Raw genomic sequence first — 17,476 nt, 5'->3', positions numbered from 1 at the left:
TTCCCCGTATCCATGAGTTTATGAGATAGTATTCAATACTAGTCTCAGCTCAGATTCTTTATTTATTATTTATTATTTTATTTTGCATATTTAATTAAAAATATAATTGTATATTTAATTAATTATTTATAAAAATAATGTTAATTATTTTATAACTTAATTTAATATTTGTTATATCTGAAATGTCACGTAAAAAGTATACTTCTCTCAACAAAAACCAAAAAGTGAATTACATACTAAACAAGTAACAACACTGTAACGACCCTAAACTAAATACCGAAAATAATAAAAATTTTAAAAAAATTTCGGCATGATCTCCACTAAAAATGGTGCTACAACAACCTGTTCAAACGAAAAAAAAACAACGGTCTTTCAAGACCTATCCAACCGCCCCAACACACAATACCAAAGAAATATAATGCATTCCCCAATACCACAACATCATCAACCTTCCCAAATTAGCACATCATCGTCATCCCCTTCAACTTAAACATTTACATGGTCTCAGTGTACAATAAAAATAATCAAGTATCTTAGTTATGCTACAGGGCCATGATTTGCAAAAATAAATACTCTTTTACATAGTTTGAGACAATACAAAAAAAATGGGCTTAGGTACAAAAGATAACAAAATACAACTCCTAATCTTCTTCAAGCTTGCGGGGGATTATCATCCGCCACTTCTTTTCAGAGCCCTGAAAAATGTAAAATAATAGGGGTGAGCAAAGTTGCTCAGTAGGTAGTGCCTAAGACACACCTCTTGAGACCCCGTGAATCTACACAATGAATAGGAATAAGGAAATTGGGATCATACCATGCCGGGAGTAAAAGTATAACTACGATACCACATCATTAATTCAATACCACAAATAAATATGCCATGCACTGAGATGCCGTGTCATGTAATGTCACTCCCCATTTTTCCAAAACCATTTCCATTATTATTTTCAAATCGTTAGTGAACCCATCCCATGGCAACTCCATAGCGGCACGAGAGGAGGATTGGCTACTGTCCCTGAACCATGACAACTCCATGGCATCATTTGGGGCCCAGGTAACTTAACCGCACTAGGGCGGTCTCCCTAATCCCCTCTTGGCCTCACTAACACCGCAGTTCCTAAACAACTCCTAAGCGGCCGGGTTTTGCACAAAAATCATTTTCAAAATTCTTTCCCAAAATTCATTTCATTTCTTTCAAATCAATTTTTCTCATTTTTTCCCAATGAATGCATATATGTATTGTGCATTTCAATGACATACCAATAAAGAAATTTTTATTTCTTACAAGTCAAATATTTACAATAGACATGTCTCATAGGAATATTCTAGGAATTTACATCATGCTTCAAAATAATAAAATTCAGCATATAGACATGAAATTTAACATGGTCCTTTATCACATAACAACTAACATGTATATATACACATCTCATATACAACATATAACAAATATGAAAATAACACAAATTAAAACACAAATTAAACATAAATTATGAAAAATAATTCACCAAAATCTAAGAGATTGTGGATTAAATACCCCTACCTCAATTTAAGCCAAAACCCCCAATTTTCACCTCAAACTCTCAAAATGGGTCTCAATTTTCGGACTCCCTAAAATGGCCAAAAGCTGAAATTTTTGGTACAAATGTGTATAGCTCGCCGTGCTCTCCGTTTTGTCGCAAACGGCACTCAAAATTACCAAAAGATGAAAGAGAAATCAAGATTTGAAGGTGTAAAAAAAAAAAAGAAAAGAAGAAAAGGAATCTAGTGAGAGAGAGAGTTGGCCGTGAGAAATGAGAGTCTGCCGATGGTAATGGCTATAAAGCCTTCACAATTGATATAATATCACTTGTTTCCACCTATTTTTATTTTATTTATTTATTTTTTTTTGTTTTGTTTTGTTTTTTTTTTTTTTTTTTTCTCTTTTGCTTTTCTCTGTTTTGTTTTTTTTGTCTCTCTCTCTATATATATAAGCACACCATAATTACACACACACACACATATATATAAAAGAGAAACACAACCATTACAAACACATCAATGACCTCAATGGTAAAGATCAATGGCTTCAATGGTTAAGTAACTCCGAAAATTGGTGAATATTCAGTTCTCTTATATTGTGATATTGGGACTCAAAAATATACACTTTAGTGCTTTACTTATTGATTTTTTTTTTTTTTTTTCTTCGACAAAAACACTCACTTTGTGTCTAGGCATTGATCTTCACTTATTGAATCAAGATATCAAAGAAAGTAGTGGTATATTTAGTTTGTAATTATAAAAATAATTTTTTATTCTCCAATTTGGTTATGTTTGTAACAAGCCAAACCTTTATATTTTTTGAATTCCTTAAAAGAAGCAAGGCCTTCATATTTTTTGAATTATTGAAAACTATCTTTAGAGTTATAAATTTTTCTATTTTTATAAAAGGCCACCCCTAGAATTCCCAAAAGAAGAGGAATTACAAATCATTCCTTTCTGTTCTCACTCGATTACCAAACACAATCAGACTGAGTTGGCCGTTAGGGCTTGCTATGAAGGCAAAGGCTAATATATTTCTCAATGAAATCTGCCATGAATAATAGGAGTAATAGATTAACTACAAAGCTTCTTTTTCTTTATGCCTATTTTTTATTTTTATTTTTATTATTATTTTTTTTAATCAAGAGAAAACACCCACAGCAAATTGATTCCTAGTTTAGCTAGACTGTTCAGGGTGGACAAAACACTAATTTCTTACCCCCTGTTTGGGAGCTGAGAAAACAGGAGAACCGAAAAAAAAAAAACAGGAGAAAGGAAAAGTGAAATCTTAGATCTTAAATTCTCTGTAAATAAATTTCGCGTTCTTATGTTCTTTCCCCTAAACGTAAGCTGTGAATGAACATCTATCAAATTGTTGATTTCATTACCTTTTCCTACGCTTCTTCATCAACCAAACAGTCAAAATTGTCCACCAACCACTCCCTAAAATTCAAGCAAAACCAGAGAAAAAATAAAAAGTAATTTGATTTAGAAGTTTAGAGAAGAAAGTCAGAAATCTCGTGTGGAATGTGCCGCTCACCGCACCAAATTGATGATGCTGCGTTAACACAAAGATTTTCATCATTCTTTCGATCCAATTGCAATATACTTAACATGTATGAACATATACCGATATTGATATATCTATCTATATACACACACATGTGAATTTATACAACAAAACCTCAAATTTGTCGTAAGAATCGCAACTCTTGATCATAGAAGCAAAAACACCCTGCCCTTGCTGAGATGGTTGCTGTGCTTATTTAAGATTGGGTTTTTAACTTTTTATAGAGATTGGGATGTGATGATGACGTCTGCCCTAATTCAAAGTACTGATACCTAGACCGCCGCTAGACGCAAACAAACCTCTGTAGAATTTAGTAAATTAGACCGGACATTTTAAAAAATAAAAATTGAACCGGACATAGTGATAATTTAATACCATACAATTATTTTATTTTATTTATATTTAATATGTATAATTTTTATTTTTTTACAGGAATACAATTTTATATACTACAATATACTCCAGGATAATTAATTATGAATATATGGATTAAGATTACATATTTGTAAAATCGAGTTTTTGAATTTTGATAGGAATGCTCCCAAACAGGTCCTAAGGCTTGTGGTCTATCGGGTCGGACTTACTGGGGTGTTATACAATTTAAAGAAAAGTAAGGGATGCTTCGTGCAAATTCCACCACTATATATGCCTTGGAACTAGGGTTTTAGACAGCCTTACTGAGGAGGTTGAGTGAGTCGCCGCAAGCGGATCTCCCTACATTTCAGAAAGCGCAGGTCCCTTCTTTCTCTCTCGCTGTCTCTCCATGTATATATATTTGTGTATGTATATCTCTATATATATATATATATATATATAATCCATGCTTTCTATTAAGCTGGACATTTGATTTACTAGGAACACCGTTTGATGGTTTTCATCAGATTCATGGAAGTGTTATTTGTTTGTTCGCTAGATTAGGACTTGATTTACTTCATTTTTGTTTTTGTTTGATTACTATGATGTTTTTCAATTACATGACTCTATTTAAATTGCCTTGAAAGCAATAAAGTACATATACGTAGATTCGGAGATTTTCATATGTATATAATATATATGTGGTCGAAATAAAAACTGTTTAAAACTCCATAGATGTTGAATGTAGCTCACTTTTGTTTTTATGTCAATACGTAACCACTTCTGTTTATATATATATGTATGTACTACTTATAAGAAAAGAGTTTTTGTATATATGTACATATTGAGGTAGTGGATGGTGTTGTTTGCATAAAGACATGGTTTGTTTAGAAGATCTATTTTGTGAGTTTTTCAGTTTTTAAATGGAGGGTTATGTCTAAACATGCCTTAATGAGCTAACACCATTCATAGATAAGACTTCATTATCACATTTAATTTGTGTGATTATCAATGTTTTAGATTTTGTGTATATGTACTACTTATAATTTTTTTTTTTTTTGTATGTATTTACATATTTTAGTAGTGGGTGGGGTTGCTTGCATCAAAGCATGGTTTGTTTAGAAGATCTATTTTGTGAGCTTTTCATTTTTTAAAATGGAGGGTTATGTTTAAGCATGCCTTAATGAGCTAACACCATTCATAGATAAGACATTCAATTTATGTCATGATTATCAATGTTTTATATGTAATAATTTAATATTAATCTGTGACATGGCTCTACTGCACATTATTGCTACTGTTAATTATGATTTTGTATTGGAATTTTCTGGGTTGGGAAGCTTGATGCCTCAGGCTATGCTAATAAGATGTCGTGGAACAATTCCATTTTGAATAAATGGACTGTTTATTCATTTATTATTTGTCATGACTGATTTTCCCCTCATCTGGTGTAGGCGGAGAAGAATGTCTCACAGGAAGTTTGAGCACCCAAGGCATGGGTCTCTTGGATTTCTCCCAAGGAAGCGTGCTGCTCGCCATCGAGGAAAAGGTATGTAGATTTGTTTTCATTAATGAAAGTTATTTAGTTTATCTTGAGTTCATTATTGTTTACCGAATGATGAAAAAAATCATTTTCCCATCTGTAATGAAGATGAAAAATGTCTTTGGCTCTTCCTATAACTATATCATTATATACTTGGGCAATTTTATATCTCTGTCCAATGTAGTCCCTGCACTGTTTAGATTCTTGAACCAATTGATTTACCTGTTTATAAAAAAGGTATATATCTTTTATTGTTAAATGATGTTTTTAACTCTGGCTACTTGGTGGAATTTCATATATATACCTCAAGTTACTCTAACTTACTAAGTTGCGGGTATTTATAGCATATTTCTTATTTCACAATTCCCCCTTTTGAATTATTCAAAATACAGATTTCAGATTCTTTTATTTTGGTCTTGTTTGGTGTTTGGATAAACTAGATCATGGAGATTATACTTCGAAGTTCCTAGTTATTAGTCACTGTTGTTCCTAGAAGTGTATATCTGCTGTTATGACTTCTTCTAAATGGTTTAAGATGCCTACTTTTTCATATTTTTGTTAGCATGTTGTCCTTCAATTTTAATTCTTTACCAAATTTTCTGGCTGAGTGTCTCATCCCATATCCTCTTTCAAGAGTTGGAATTTGTGATGGGTGTTTGACTTGATTGATATGCTTTTACATTGTGATGAGGTTTTGGGTAAGCCAAATTCCCTAGATCTTGATATTAGGTACAAGAAAGTGCTTCTATGTACTTATTTGTGCATATGCTTTACTGACCAAATGAGTGTAGATTTTACCATGCATGTCTAAGACAGGCATATGCATATGGCTACCTTTTTTATGTGGTGTTTTGTGAATCAGGGACAATTAAATCATTTTTTTCACTTATTCTTAAATTATATAGTCTTCTCTTTATTACTGATGCTGTTGTGACTTCTTCTGTTCCATGTGCACATAGTATATCAATGATTAGAAAAGCGCTTGGAATATTTTTTATTTTTTTGGATTGTTCCAGGCTATTTGCTCCATTGGTTGGTTTTTTATGACTTTATGTTCCACTGAGTTATACTGAGTTATACGCAATTAAATGTCATTAATTTGTTTTGTTGGTGTCTTGGACTTCTGCAGTGAAGGCTTTCCCTAAGGATGACCCTAACAAGCCTTGCAAACTTACTGCCTTTTTGGGCTATAAGGCCGGGATGACCCATATCGTCAGGGAGGTGGAGAAACCTGGATCAAGTAAGAATTTTTCTGATTAATTGGTACTTGGTAAACTCCAACTGTAGAACTCTCACATGGCATTCAATTTTGCAACCTTGTATTGGTTAATTTGGTTTATTTGGAAGACTTCTTTTCTGTAGTTTCTGGAATTGAATAGGTGGAAAATTTTATTTTTATAATTAAGCATTGCTTGAATGATCATATAATAGAAGGGAAAAAATGTTCACTATAATTTTGGGAGATTTCAAAACTACACAATTATTTTTTTATGCTGTAAGACTCCAAAGTTAAAAAAATGATCACTAGTTAAATGCTTGAATTCTTTGCCCAAGTCTAATATTGACCTTGAACCAGTGTAACTCAAATTTCTTTGTAATCTATTTATTTTGTTTGATTTACAATGGTACACGTTTTGATGACCGTTTGAATTATATATTCTGTAGTTTTTTTTCAAAGTCTTTTTCTTGGGGCTTGAAAACGTTATGGTGCCATGATTTATTATTTAGCATGATGAGAGATGATAAAAACTATCTATTTTAATCTTAATATACAGAATCCACAATATTTGTGTAATATGTCACTATTCTAGTTTAATGTTTCGTGTATCCATTGTTTTTGAAGTCCTAAGGTTTCATTTTCTTCCATAGTGGTACTTCTTCGCCTTCCAAAGTGGAAGTTTGAGGGTTCAAGTCCCCCCATAGAGGTGCATGTGGATGCATGTTATTTGCCAGGATAGAAAAAATTAAGAAGTTTCATTTTCTTCTACTAGATTCACACTTGGCATATCTATTACTGTTGGATATTCTTAGACTATGAAGTTTCATTATTAATGTTGCATCTGATTATATTTGTGTATAGAGCTTCATAAGAAAGAGACCTGCGAGGCTGTTACGATTATTGAAACTCCTCCAATGGTCATTGTTGGAGTGGTGGCTTATGTGAAGACACCACGTGGCCTTCGTTCTTTGAACACTGTTTGGGCTCAGCATCTTAGTGAGGACCTGAGGAGGAGGTTCTACAAGAACTGGTGCAAGTCCAAGAAGAAGGCTTTTACTAAATACTCAAAGAAGTTTGAGTCTGAAGAAGGGAAGAAAGATATCCATTCACAGCTTGAAAAGATGAAAAAATATGCAACTGTCATACGTGTTTTGGCTCACACCCAGGTACTAATATGCAACTGTCATGTGTTTTGGGTCACACTAGTGTTAATATTCAATTGTTTGAACTGTTACCTCACGTATTCAACTCATTTGGCCAAGTTATTTTTTCCTAGAATTATTTGTGGTGTTTAATTTAATTTCATATTCAAACCCGTTTCATGATATGAAAGTATGGCAAGATCCTGGTTATGTTCTTTCTTTTTCTTTCGGTAGAAAGACGGAAGTATCCTTACAATTTGGAAGTTGATGGTAACTAATAGCAGAGCAGATTTATCTATTTTATTAGAGGCAAATAGGGTATTTTTATATTTGTAAGGTTTTTCCCTTGCCTGATGTGGTTACATAATTTCCCAACCACTACATAATCTTGTGTGTTTCCTGTTTCTTTTTTGATTATCCATTTTGACAGTGGTTTTCTCATTGATGGTTACTTAATGATTGAATATTCACATTCATCCTTCCCAATCAACACAATGTCCAATTACAAGTTCTTATTTTTTTAATTTTTTTTTTCCTTCATAATATTTGTTACAGATTAGGAAAATGAAGGGGTTGAAGCAGAAAAAGGCACACTTGATGGAGATCCAGGTCAATGGTGGTACTATTGCTCAGAAAGTGGACTTTGCTTACGGCTTCTTTGAGAAGCAAATTCCTGTGGATGCTGTTTTCGGTAAGGATGAGATGATTGACATAATTGGTGTGACAAAGGGTAAAGGTTATGAAGGTGTCGTCACTCGATGGGGTGTCACCCGCCTTCCCCGTAAGACTCATAGGGGTCTGCGGAAGGTGGCATGTATTGGTGCCTGGCATCCTGCTAGAGTCTCTTTCACAGTCGCGAGGGCAGGACAGAATGGATATCATCACCGAACTGAAATGAACAAAAAGATATACAAACTCGGCAAGGCTGGGCTGGAATCTCACACTGCGATTACTGAGTTTGACAGGTTAGTGCTTCTGCTGAGTTTTCACGAATTTTATGCTAATTTTAAAGAGGAAAGGATGGTGGTTCGAAATGCTAGACGGAGTTAAAGAACTCATGGCATTGATTTCAAGTCATTAAAGTTATGGATGATGTTTGAACTCTTTCTATTTCTTCTTGTTTTTTATGATTTGCATCTATTTGTTTCTTCATCTGAAATTGGCATGGTTGTCTGAGATCCTGTCACCTCCTACATTAACTGTTCTGTACTGTTTCAATTTATCACAGCAGACCTCATGCATGAGTGCCCCCTAAATCCCTACTGCAAAACCACATCATCACTATCTATTAATGGTGGGAAAAAAACAAAAAGTTGAAGTGGAAACAAGATTATGCAAGGATTTCTATTTATTCCTTAATCATAAAAAAATATTTCCTTTTATGTGGCTTGACTGCTCGGCACTCCAATTTTGGAGCCTGCAGTGAGTCCAGTTCTTTGTTAGGTAAAAGAAGGGTCAAAAGGCCATTATTTGGTGTAGTTCTGAAGTCAGTCACTTTGTTCATATAATGCCAATTGGTGTTTTTACTTTTTAATTATTATTATTCATTTTCTCTCTCATTAATTGTGAATCAGGACTGAGAAAGACATCACTCCCATGGGTGGCTTTCCTCACTATGGTGTGGTGAAGGATGATTACTTGTTGATCAAAGGATGCTGTGTTGGGCCAAAGAAGAGGGTTGTCACCCTTCGCCAGTCTCTGCTAACACAAACATCTCGTGTGGCCCTCGAGGAAATCAAACTCAAGTTCATTGACACCTCCTCAAAATTCGGACATGGTCGCTTCCAAACTACACAAGAGAAGCAGAAGATCTATGGGCGCCTCAAGGCATAATAATACACACCATTCAAATTTTGGCTTTTGTCGGATCAATTTAAGTGATTGTGTTTTATGCCTCTGAAATGTTCTTTGAGAACTTAGTCTGTGTGCTTTTTTCATTTTGTTACTGCTTTTTCCGGTGATTGACTTGCTGAGGGCTTGAACTGTTTTTTTGCAATTTTGTTAAATTGGAGATTTTGGACCACATATCTTATATTGTTCTTTAATTTTATATTTGCTGTTCTGTTAGGCAGTGACATGGTTTTCATCTGCATCATCTTAAAAAGGGATTTTATTGCGATCTCGCTTGCGATCATGCTATTTAGGTAAGAAGCAATTTACCCATTCCATGGTGTGGTTCGAATGGATATTTTCTTGTATGTTTATGTGTATACACATGATCATGCATGTTCATGTGCTGTGTTTGTGTATATATATACATATATGTTTAGATGTATATCACACTTGTGTGTGTTCTATGCAGTGTAGCAGTTTAGAATTGGGTTGCCTATTTTGACATGCACGGAAAATATAAGTATATGTGACATGTTATAATTGATCTTTATTCATCTGGATATGAATGGATCTACTTTTGACCGCAGGTATTAATGTATTATACTAGGCAAGAAAACTATATTTAGGCAAAAAATTGTAATATATATAACTGATATATAGGGAAAACGTCATGTGCAACTGACTAAAAACATTTTTTGTCAGAATTTTATATCAAAAATTTTTTCATCCTAATAAACACACTTATATTTTAAATGTAAGCTCTCTCTTTGTTTGGATGTAAAATATTTTTTTATTTTTTGGTGTTTGATTATTGTAAAATATTTACAAAGAAAAAAAATATTAAAATTTAACAAAAATAATTTATTTATTAATTTTAGACAAGTTATTAATTTATTAATGTATATAATTTTTTTTTAGAATTTTATATTTTAAAAATGTAATATGCAATGCATAACTAAATTTTTAGTAAAATAATGATCTCAAGCCCTTCCTTGTTCATTATTTAAAATAAAAAATATAATAGACTTATATTTGTCTAAAATATAAACATTAAAAAGTGTGTTTCTCACTTTGTCCAACTCAATAATATTTAAATTAATTTTATGTTGTGTTTAGTACACAATTTTAATATATCATCCTCAGAGAATAAGATATTACTAGAAGAAATATGACACTAAGTTTATAAAATTGAAATGTAAAAAAAAAAAAAAAAAATAAATACAAGATCGTAAATTAGTAATGAAAAGATGCGTATGCTCTTGATGAAAAATCTGCAAATGCTATTTTTGCTAACAATGATTAATTAAACTATATAACTACATGATTGTACAATTAATAAAAGTTTACAGAATTAGGACATGAACTGGTATATGTTTAAGCCGAAATTTCAAAATTAAAAATTGTAAACATTTTGTATATAACATTGGTTCAGTTTTAACTAAAAAAACATGGAAAATGATAGGATCACCGAATGATTTTTTCGAATAAACCCCGAATCTGACATGTTTTGTGTTTACCTCACCTATTTGAACAGTTTCCAAAAAAATATTATTTAACAAGTGATAAGTGTAGTCAATCACATTAAATTCCAAACTTATTCGGGGATTCCTTTTCGGTTCCCCTATCGTTACTCAAAAAACATTGGTTCAGTTTTAACTAAAAAAACGTTAGTTCGGTTTCAAATTACTGTCAGTTCGGTTCGGTTCAAGGTTTGGCGCCAAAGAACCGGAACCGTTAATCTTCTACACATAGGGTCCCAACCCATTGACCTAATACTTATTACTCTTCGCCTCTCTCGCTCTCAACGCGGCTCACCATTTTTTCCGGTGACATCCACCATCTTCTCCGGCCGATGATTGAACTTGTTGTCCGGTGAGTCTCTCTCTCTGTCTTCACTCTTCACACAAACACGCACACAAAAATTTTGAGAAAAAATGTGAGAAATTCAGTTTATTTTATTTTATTTTTTCCTTATCTGGATTTGTATGTATATGTGTTTTTTCTTGTTAGATTCTTCTGAATAATATTATTATTAAAGTCTCACGATAATTGCATTTTTTTTGTTAAACTTTTTAAAAGGCTCTCCACGAAATCTATAAACTACTTAGTTCTTTCAGCATATAGCATATAGTTATATTCCATTCAATACTCATCTATATATTTTTATATATCTAACATTTAATTACCTCTTGTTAAACACCAATTTTGATCCCCTTGGAGTAAAGATATAACCATATATACAAGATTAAGAATTTTTAATGATTTGATAATCTGAGTTTATAGTTTGTTCAGTGGGCAAGAGTTTCATTTCTTATTACTCTAATTTTATTATTTGATAATATCTAAAAATTCTAGTGCATGGTTGCTTAGCTTTTAATATTTCTATTAATAAATGAGAACTGATTTTCTAGTAAATCACCAAGTAAGAATGCTTAATTTTCTTTAATTTTAGATGTCAACTACTGGAGATAATTGCAGTGTCAGTAAGAATCCTGATACTGCCACCAATGTTTCCACCTCTCCATCTCGAAAGAAGGTATGCACTTCTAAAGAAAATGCCTTTCAATCTGATGTTTGGGATCACTTTACTAAATTTGAGGAGGAAGGGAAACCTGAGGGTGCCAAATGCAATTACTGTAATGCAATTTATGCGCGGGAGAGTATTAACGAGACTAATATGTTAAAAAAACATGTTACTAGGTGTCTCAAATATCCATACCACCTAGACAAAAAACAAAAGCTCCAATCGTTTCAAATGGTGGGAGAAGAAGAAAGCTCCAATAGTAACCATCTTTGTAAATTTGACCAGGAGTTGTGTAGGTATGCACTTGCTAAGATGATCATAATAGATAAATTGCCTTTTAAGTTTCTGGAGCATGAAGGATTCCGTAGTTTTTGTAGTGTGTTGCAACCTGAATTTAAGCTCGTGTCACGGACTAGGGATTGTTTGACAATGTATTTTAGAGAGAAGAAGAAGTTGAGGAACATATTGGAAGAAACAAATCAAAGAATTTCTCTCACTGTAGACTGTTGGACCTCGCTGCAGGACCTCTCTTACATGTGCCTAACGTCTCACTTTATTGATAATGACTGGAAATTGCATAAAAGGATTCTAAACTTTTGTGTGATTTCGAGTGACAAAGGTGAGGCAATTGGTCAGGCAGTTGAGGCATGTTTAATTGAATGGGGTCTTGATAAATTATGCACTCTCACAGTTGATAATGCAAGTTCCAATGATGATGCTATTGCTTACTTGAAAAGAAAATTTTGCGAAAAGAATGTTTTCACATGAGGTGTTCTGCTCACATATTGAATCTTATTGTGAATGATGAGTTAAATAACATTAAGGATTCAATAACTCGTATTCGTGAGGCTGTGAGGTATATTAAGAGTTCTCCACAACGAGAACAACATTTTAAGGCATGTATAGAGAAAGAGAGAATAGCAAGTAAAAGTGTTTTATGCCTTGATGTACAAACTAGGTGGAGCTCCACATTTTTAATGTTAGAAACGGCATTAAAAGTTCAAAAGGCATTTGAGAGGTTAGAGGAGGAAGATCCACATTACAAGTTGGAACTTGGTAATGAACCTCCATCGAAGAGTGATTGGGATGATGCTCGACTTTTGGCCAAATTCTTGCAAAAAATTTATGATACAGCTTTATGGTTGTCTGGATGTTTATATGTCACTTCAAATTCATATTTTCAAGAAGTAATTGGAATTGAAAGTCTTTTATCCAAGTGGGCAAAAAGTTCGGATACTTGTTTAAGTTCCATGGCCTTTAGAATGAAGAGCAAATTTGACAAGTATTGTTGGAGCATTGAAAAAATGGACATAATGTTGTTGGTTGCTCGTGTTGATTCCTCGTTTCAAAATGAAGTATGTGAAGTTTTGCTCTGGTAAACTTTATCCTCCTCACAAGGTAGATGAGCTAACACATAGGGTAAAAGAGGCTATGAGTCATGTTTTTGCTGAGTACTAATTGTATGACTCGCTTAATTCATCTTTGGCCACCTTGACTCAAAATTCAAATGGAATGGCGGTTGATCAACCACTTGGAGAAGCACGTGAGCAAGAACACTTTCTTGACTCTATGTTTGAAAAGTACTTGGAAGAAGAAAACGATATGGATTGCAAATCTGAGGTGGATAGATATTTGGAGGAATCCTGTGAGAAGTGTGTCCCAAGTTTTGAAATATTGAGTTGGTGGAAATTGAATTGCTCCAGGTATAGAGTGTTAGCTCAAGTTGCTAAAGATTTTTTGGCTATTCCTGTGTCTACAGTTTCCTCTGAATCCGCTTTTAGCACTAGAGGTCGTGTTCTTGATCAATTCCGTAGTTCTCTAACGCCCAAACTTGTGGAGTGCTTGATATGTGCACAAGATTGGTTATGGGCTTCACCACTTCCAATCGAAGTTGAAGAAACTATGCAAGAAATTGAAGAATACGAATCAGGTAATTACCAATTGTTAGCTCTTTACTTGTTAGCAACCCTATAACTATGCAATCTTGACCATATTTATTCTTTTGTAGTCATAACTGAGGCTTGAGGAATTTTGGATCTTAAAATTTCAAGGCTCCAATTTTTAAAGTAAGTAAATTTAGCAGATGTTGAGTCCATGTTTATTGGGTGCTGATATTGTGTTTTAGCTACAGTATGCTTTCTGTTATCACAGATTTCACAGTCGTGCTTTGAAATTGATGAATGACTTTATATTGAAATTCTGGAGAGAGTACTGGAAAGCATCAGCGTCTTCCAAAATGTGGTTGAGATGATTTTTTGTTTATCATTACAGATCAGACCCATTCTGGGTGTGCCTCAATTCTTGACTTGTGTGTGGGCCACCTTCTTGGAAATTCAATTGGTCCCATGGAAAAATCTTTGCCCCTATGTCTTAATTTTGTCCAGTAGTATCATGACTTCTGTTCAGCAGAATATATAAGGCAAACTTTTATTCCCTTAAGGCTCTGTTTGGTTGTGGAGTTTGAGTGATTTTGCTGTTGGAGCATTAAAATCGTCACAGATTTCCTTTTCAATTCCTCTTGTATTGTCTACTCACAAGCCAAATAGCACATTTATTTTTTAGTCGGATTGCCACTCTTAGATTGCATGGGACTGATCTCCCTATAATTTCTCGTCCCTTTTTGTTTCTTTAGCTCACTTCTTTCATATTGCAGTTGAATTTAGATTTAATCCAATTTCAAATATCTTCACCTTCCAAACTTACCATTAATGATGTCAAAAATCTGTGTTCTGGCGACTTTCTGGATTGAGCACAGCCCACTTCAGAAACAAAACGTTGTAGTTTCATTTTTACGGATGTTCAAATGTACGATATCTATATAGTTTAAGTTAATTTAGATTGCCTTGAAATGACAGAGACTTGCGAAACTTTAAAGTATCTTAATTTCTCGACGTGCTCTTGAAAGTTTGAAACAATCTGCATATATAGATGATTAGGTATTTTGTGATACTTTCCGAGGTTTAGTCAACAATTTTTTAAGTGATTAGGCATTGGGCCATCTTTTACCATTACAATTCGTTCAGTTGAGTATATATAATATGAAAAATTAAAAGAGAGAAAATTGAGTTGTTCTGGTCAGATACTTATTGTTTGATGAGAATCATTTTCACTTATGTTAACTTGGAAGTGGAATTTTTGGTGGTGCAATATTTTAGTTGTTAGCATCCAATCTCGCCTTGTAAAATTATATGTATCCATGGGTAACACAATGCCTTAATCACTACTTTAAAAATAAGTAGTTCTGCATGATGGACTAAACATGTGAAGCAGACATCATAATAATTGAAAGTTTCTAGCAGTTTTGTATAAAAAAAGTAGGGACTGTTTTATCCTTATCTCGCATGATAACACTTTCAGGTTCCTGTTGTGATGTGTGGTGAGATTGGTTGCTTTCCCGGGCTTTACTGTTCAAGGTAATAGAATATAATGGAGTTCTCTTGAATCAATTTTTTTTGGCTATTATGTATTGCTGCATTGCTGAAATTTTTTTTGAGCATCTATGCGGGCTTTACTAGTTTGTGTAATTATTTAATTTACTATGTCGTTTCCTTGACTGTTTTAGGTAGTAGAAGTGGTAGTGTTATTTATTGTCAAGAAAGTTTAGTTATTTTATGTAATGAATTAGTTTCATGGTTTGACATTATTCTTGTGGAAGTGGTAGTAACAATGCATGGTGGGTTATTTTATTAAAGTTCTTGTTTGTATGCTGGCCCATTTTTTATTGGGCTTTTTCCAAGTCCAAACTGCCAAACCTATCCGATCCACCCGAATCATGTGCACCTCTAGGTATTTCCCATACTTCTGTTCAAATTCAAGGATTATAGGTTTACACACTCTTCAGGAATTGGGTTACTTAGATTATTTGCTGCCAAGTTAAGACGTACCAAGTCTGATAGCTCGCCAATTTTTGGAGGAATGTTGCTTGTAGGTCTTATGTTGCTTAATGTCACGGGCCTAGAGATTTGGCGCAGCGGCACGGCCCGTGCGGCACCAAGGCGTTGCTTCAGCTCGCGCAAGCGCCCTGGTCAGCCACCACGACCTGCCCTCCAAAGGATACATGCTGACTGGTTTCGGCCTGCCATGGCCTCGTCAGGGGAACGGCTCCAGCTCCCGACCAGTTTGTGCAGGGATGGCCAACTCCCTTCTTCATAGTCAAGTCCACGACCAGCGACAAGCACCTCGAACTGAACCGAGTCGACCTGCCTGAACTCTGAAGAGGTACCATCCTGTGCTCCTGCACGCCCCTTCCCTGGAACCATTCCCAGTCAAACTCTGCTCTTTGCCAACCAGCATGCGTGTCTTCCATCCTCCAAGCGTCTTAGGAATCACTTCGTGACATTCTCCCCCACCCAAATCCTGCGACGTCCTCGTCGCAGTGCGGCGCTTCACTACTGCGTCCACTCCCTTCCAAAGTCTGCCTCCATGCGGTATGCTCGCCTTCCCACCATCGCTTCCTTGTGCAGCTCCCTGCACTGCACTCGCCCAATGATAGGCCTCGGACCAAGGGGACGTCCACTCCTCAAGGACGTGACTCTTCTCCGTCATGCCGCCTCCGCGACATCCCGAGCAAGCAATGGCCTTCTGCCGACTTGATGCTCGCCCTTCACAACGGTTTGCACGCCTCTTGAACTTGCAAGAACTTTGGTGCGCGCGGCCCTCCGATGCGCGCGGCCCTCCGGCTTAAAGGACGCATCTTCATGGGGAGATGGAGGCTCTCCTCCAACAGCATTGATTGCCCACCGACGCTCTAGTGCACCGTCTTCATTCTCAAGACCCCCGGATCGACAAGGGGGCACACCTTTGTGCTTTTCCCCAAGTCCGGCTCTGATACCATTTGTCACGGGCCTAGAGATTTGGCGCAGCGGCACGGCCCGTGCGGCACCAAGGCGTTGTTTCAGCTCGCGCAAGCGCCCTAGTCAGCCACCACGACCTGCCCTCCCAAGGATACATGCTGACTGGTTTCGGCCTGCCATGGCCTCGTCAGGGGAACGGCTCCAGCTCCCGACCAGTTTGTGCAGGGATGGCCAACTCCCTTCTTTATAGTCAAGTCCACGACCAGCGACAAGCACCTCGAACTGAACCGAGTCGACCTGCCTGAACTCTGAAGAGGTACCATCCTGTGCTCCTGCACGCCCCTTCCCTGGAACCATTCCCAGTCAAACTCTGCTCTTTGCCAACCAGCATGCGTGTCTTCCATCCTCCAAGCGTCTTAGGAATCACTTCGTGACATTAAGGCAACCTTGATCAATGAGGTTAATTAACCTTCTTAAACTCTTTAGTTGAGTTGCATTTCCCAATTTTGGTTTTATCTCACCATTAATATTGTTGTTGGACACTCATATTATCACTCAAATCAATATAATCTAAGTTTGGATATGTGGCAAAATAAAATATCTTGAAATATTTTCAGAAAGTCAGTTTTGTTAAAGCCTAACTCTGTATAAGCTAGTTCATCATTTCAAACTCTCTGGGATTGGACCTGTGAGATTGTTGCTAGATGCAGTGAAATCCGCAAGTGATCCACTAAGTAAGCTCATTGTCACCTAATTGCAACTCTTTCAAATGGGCAATATTATTCAAGTCTGTAGGTATAAAGCCAGTGAATTTATTCATAAACAAGACTAGATACTCGAGGAATTTCAGCCTCTCTACTTCTCGGGGGATGGAGCCAGATAGTTGATTTTAGAAACAAATTCAAGTTGAAGAGCTTGGTCAAGTTACCAATAGTGGATGGAATGGATCTGGAGAGAGTGGGTCTGTTTGGTTCAGT

General features: G+C 35.4%; 1 protein-coding gene and 1 long non-coding RNA gene across 3 annotated transcripts; one reads left to right on the top strand and one right to left on the bottom strand.

Moving 5' to 3' along the window:
- Nucleotides 1–458: 458 nt before the first annotated feature.
- LOC132274327 (uncharacterized) lies at nucleotides 459–3,351 on the bottom strand. 2 transcript variants are annotated; one of them, XR_009470385.1, is made up of 2 exons: nucleotides 1,544–3,351; nucleotides 459–695 (listed from the first exon to the last, which is right to left on the bottom strand). It is a non-coding gene; the product is annotated as an uncharacterized LOC132274327 (long non-coding RNA). The 2 variants fall into 2 exon arrangements; XR_009470386.1 differs by having other exon boundaries at nucleotides 2,910–3,351.
- A 373-nt stretch (nucleotides 3,352–3,724) lies between these two features.
- Nucleotides 3,725–9,374, top strand: LOC132274326 (large ribosomal subunit protein uL3z). Its single transcript, XM_059775576.1, has 6 exons — nucleotides 3,725–3,825; nucleotides 4,900–4,994; nucleotides 6,118–6,228; nucleotides 7,069–7,373; nucleotides 7,905–8,314; nucleotides 8,924–9,374. Exons 2-6 carry the CDS (start codon nucleotides 4,910–4,912, stop codon nucleotides 9,180–9,182), a joined length of 1,170 nt encoding a protein of 389 aa, XP_059631559.1. The 5' UTR covers nucleotides 3,725–3,825; nucleotides 4,900–4,909; the 3' UTR covers nucleotides 9,183–9,374.
- Nucleotides 9,375–17,476: the final 8,102 nt, after the last annotated feature.

This window comes from Cornus florida, unplaced genomic scaffold (assembly GCF_030987335.1).
Source record: "Cornus florida cultivar Cherokee Brave unplaced genomic scaffold, ASM3098733v1 CherokeeBrave_3.0.0_Hap2_Chr09, whole genome shotgun sequence".
NCBI classification, from domain to species: Eukaryota; Viridiplantae; Streptophyta; class Magnoliopsida; order Cornales; family Cornaceae; genus Cornus; species Cornus florida.
Note: the sequence above shows the minus strand (reverse complement) of the source record. Positions and strands in the feature narration are given on the sequence as shown.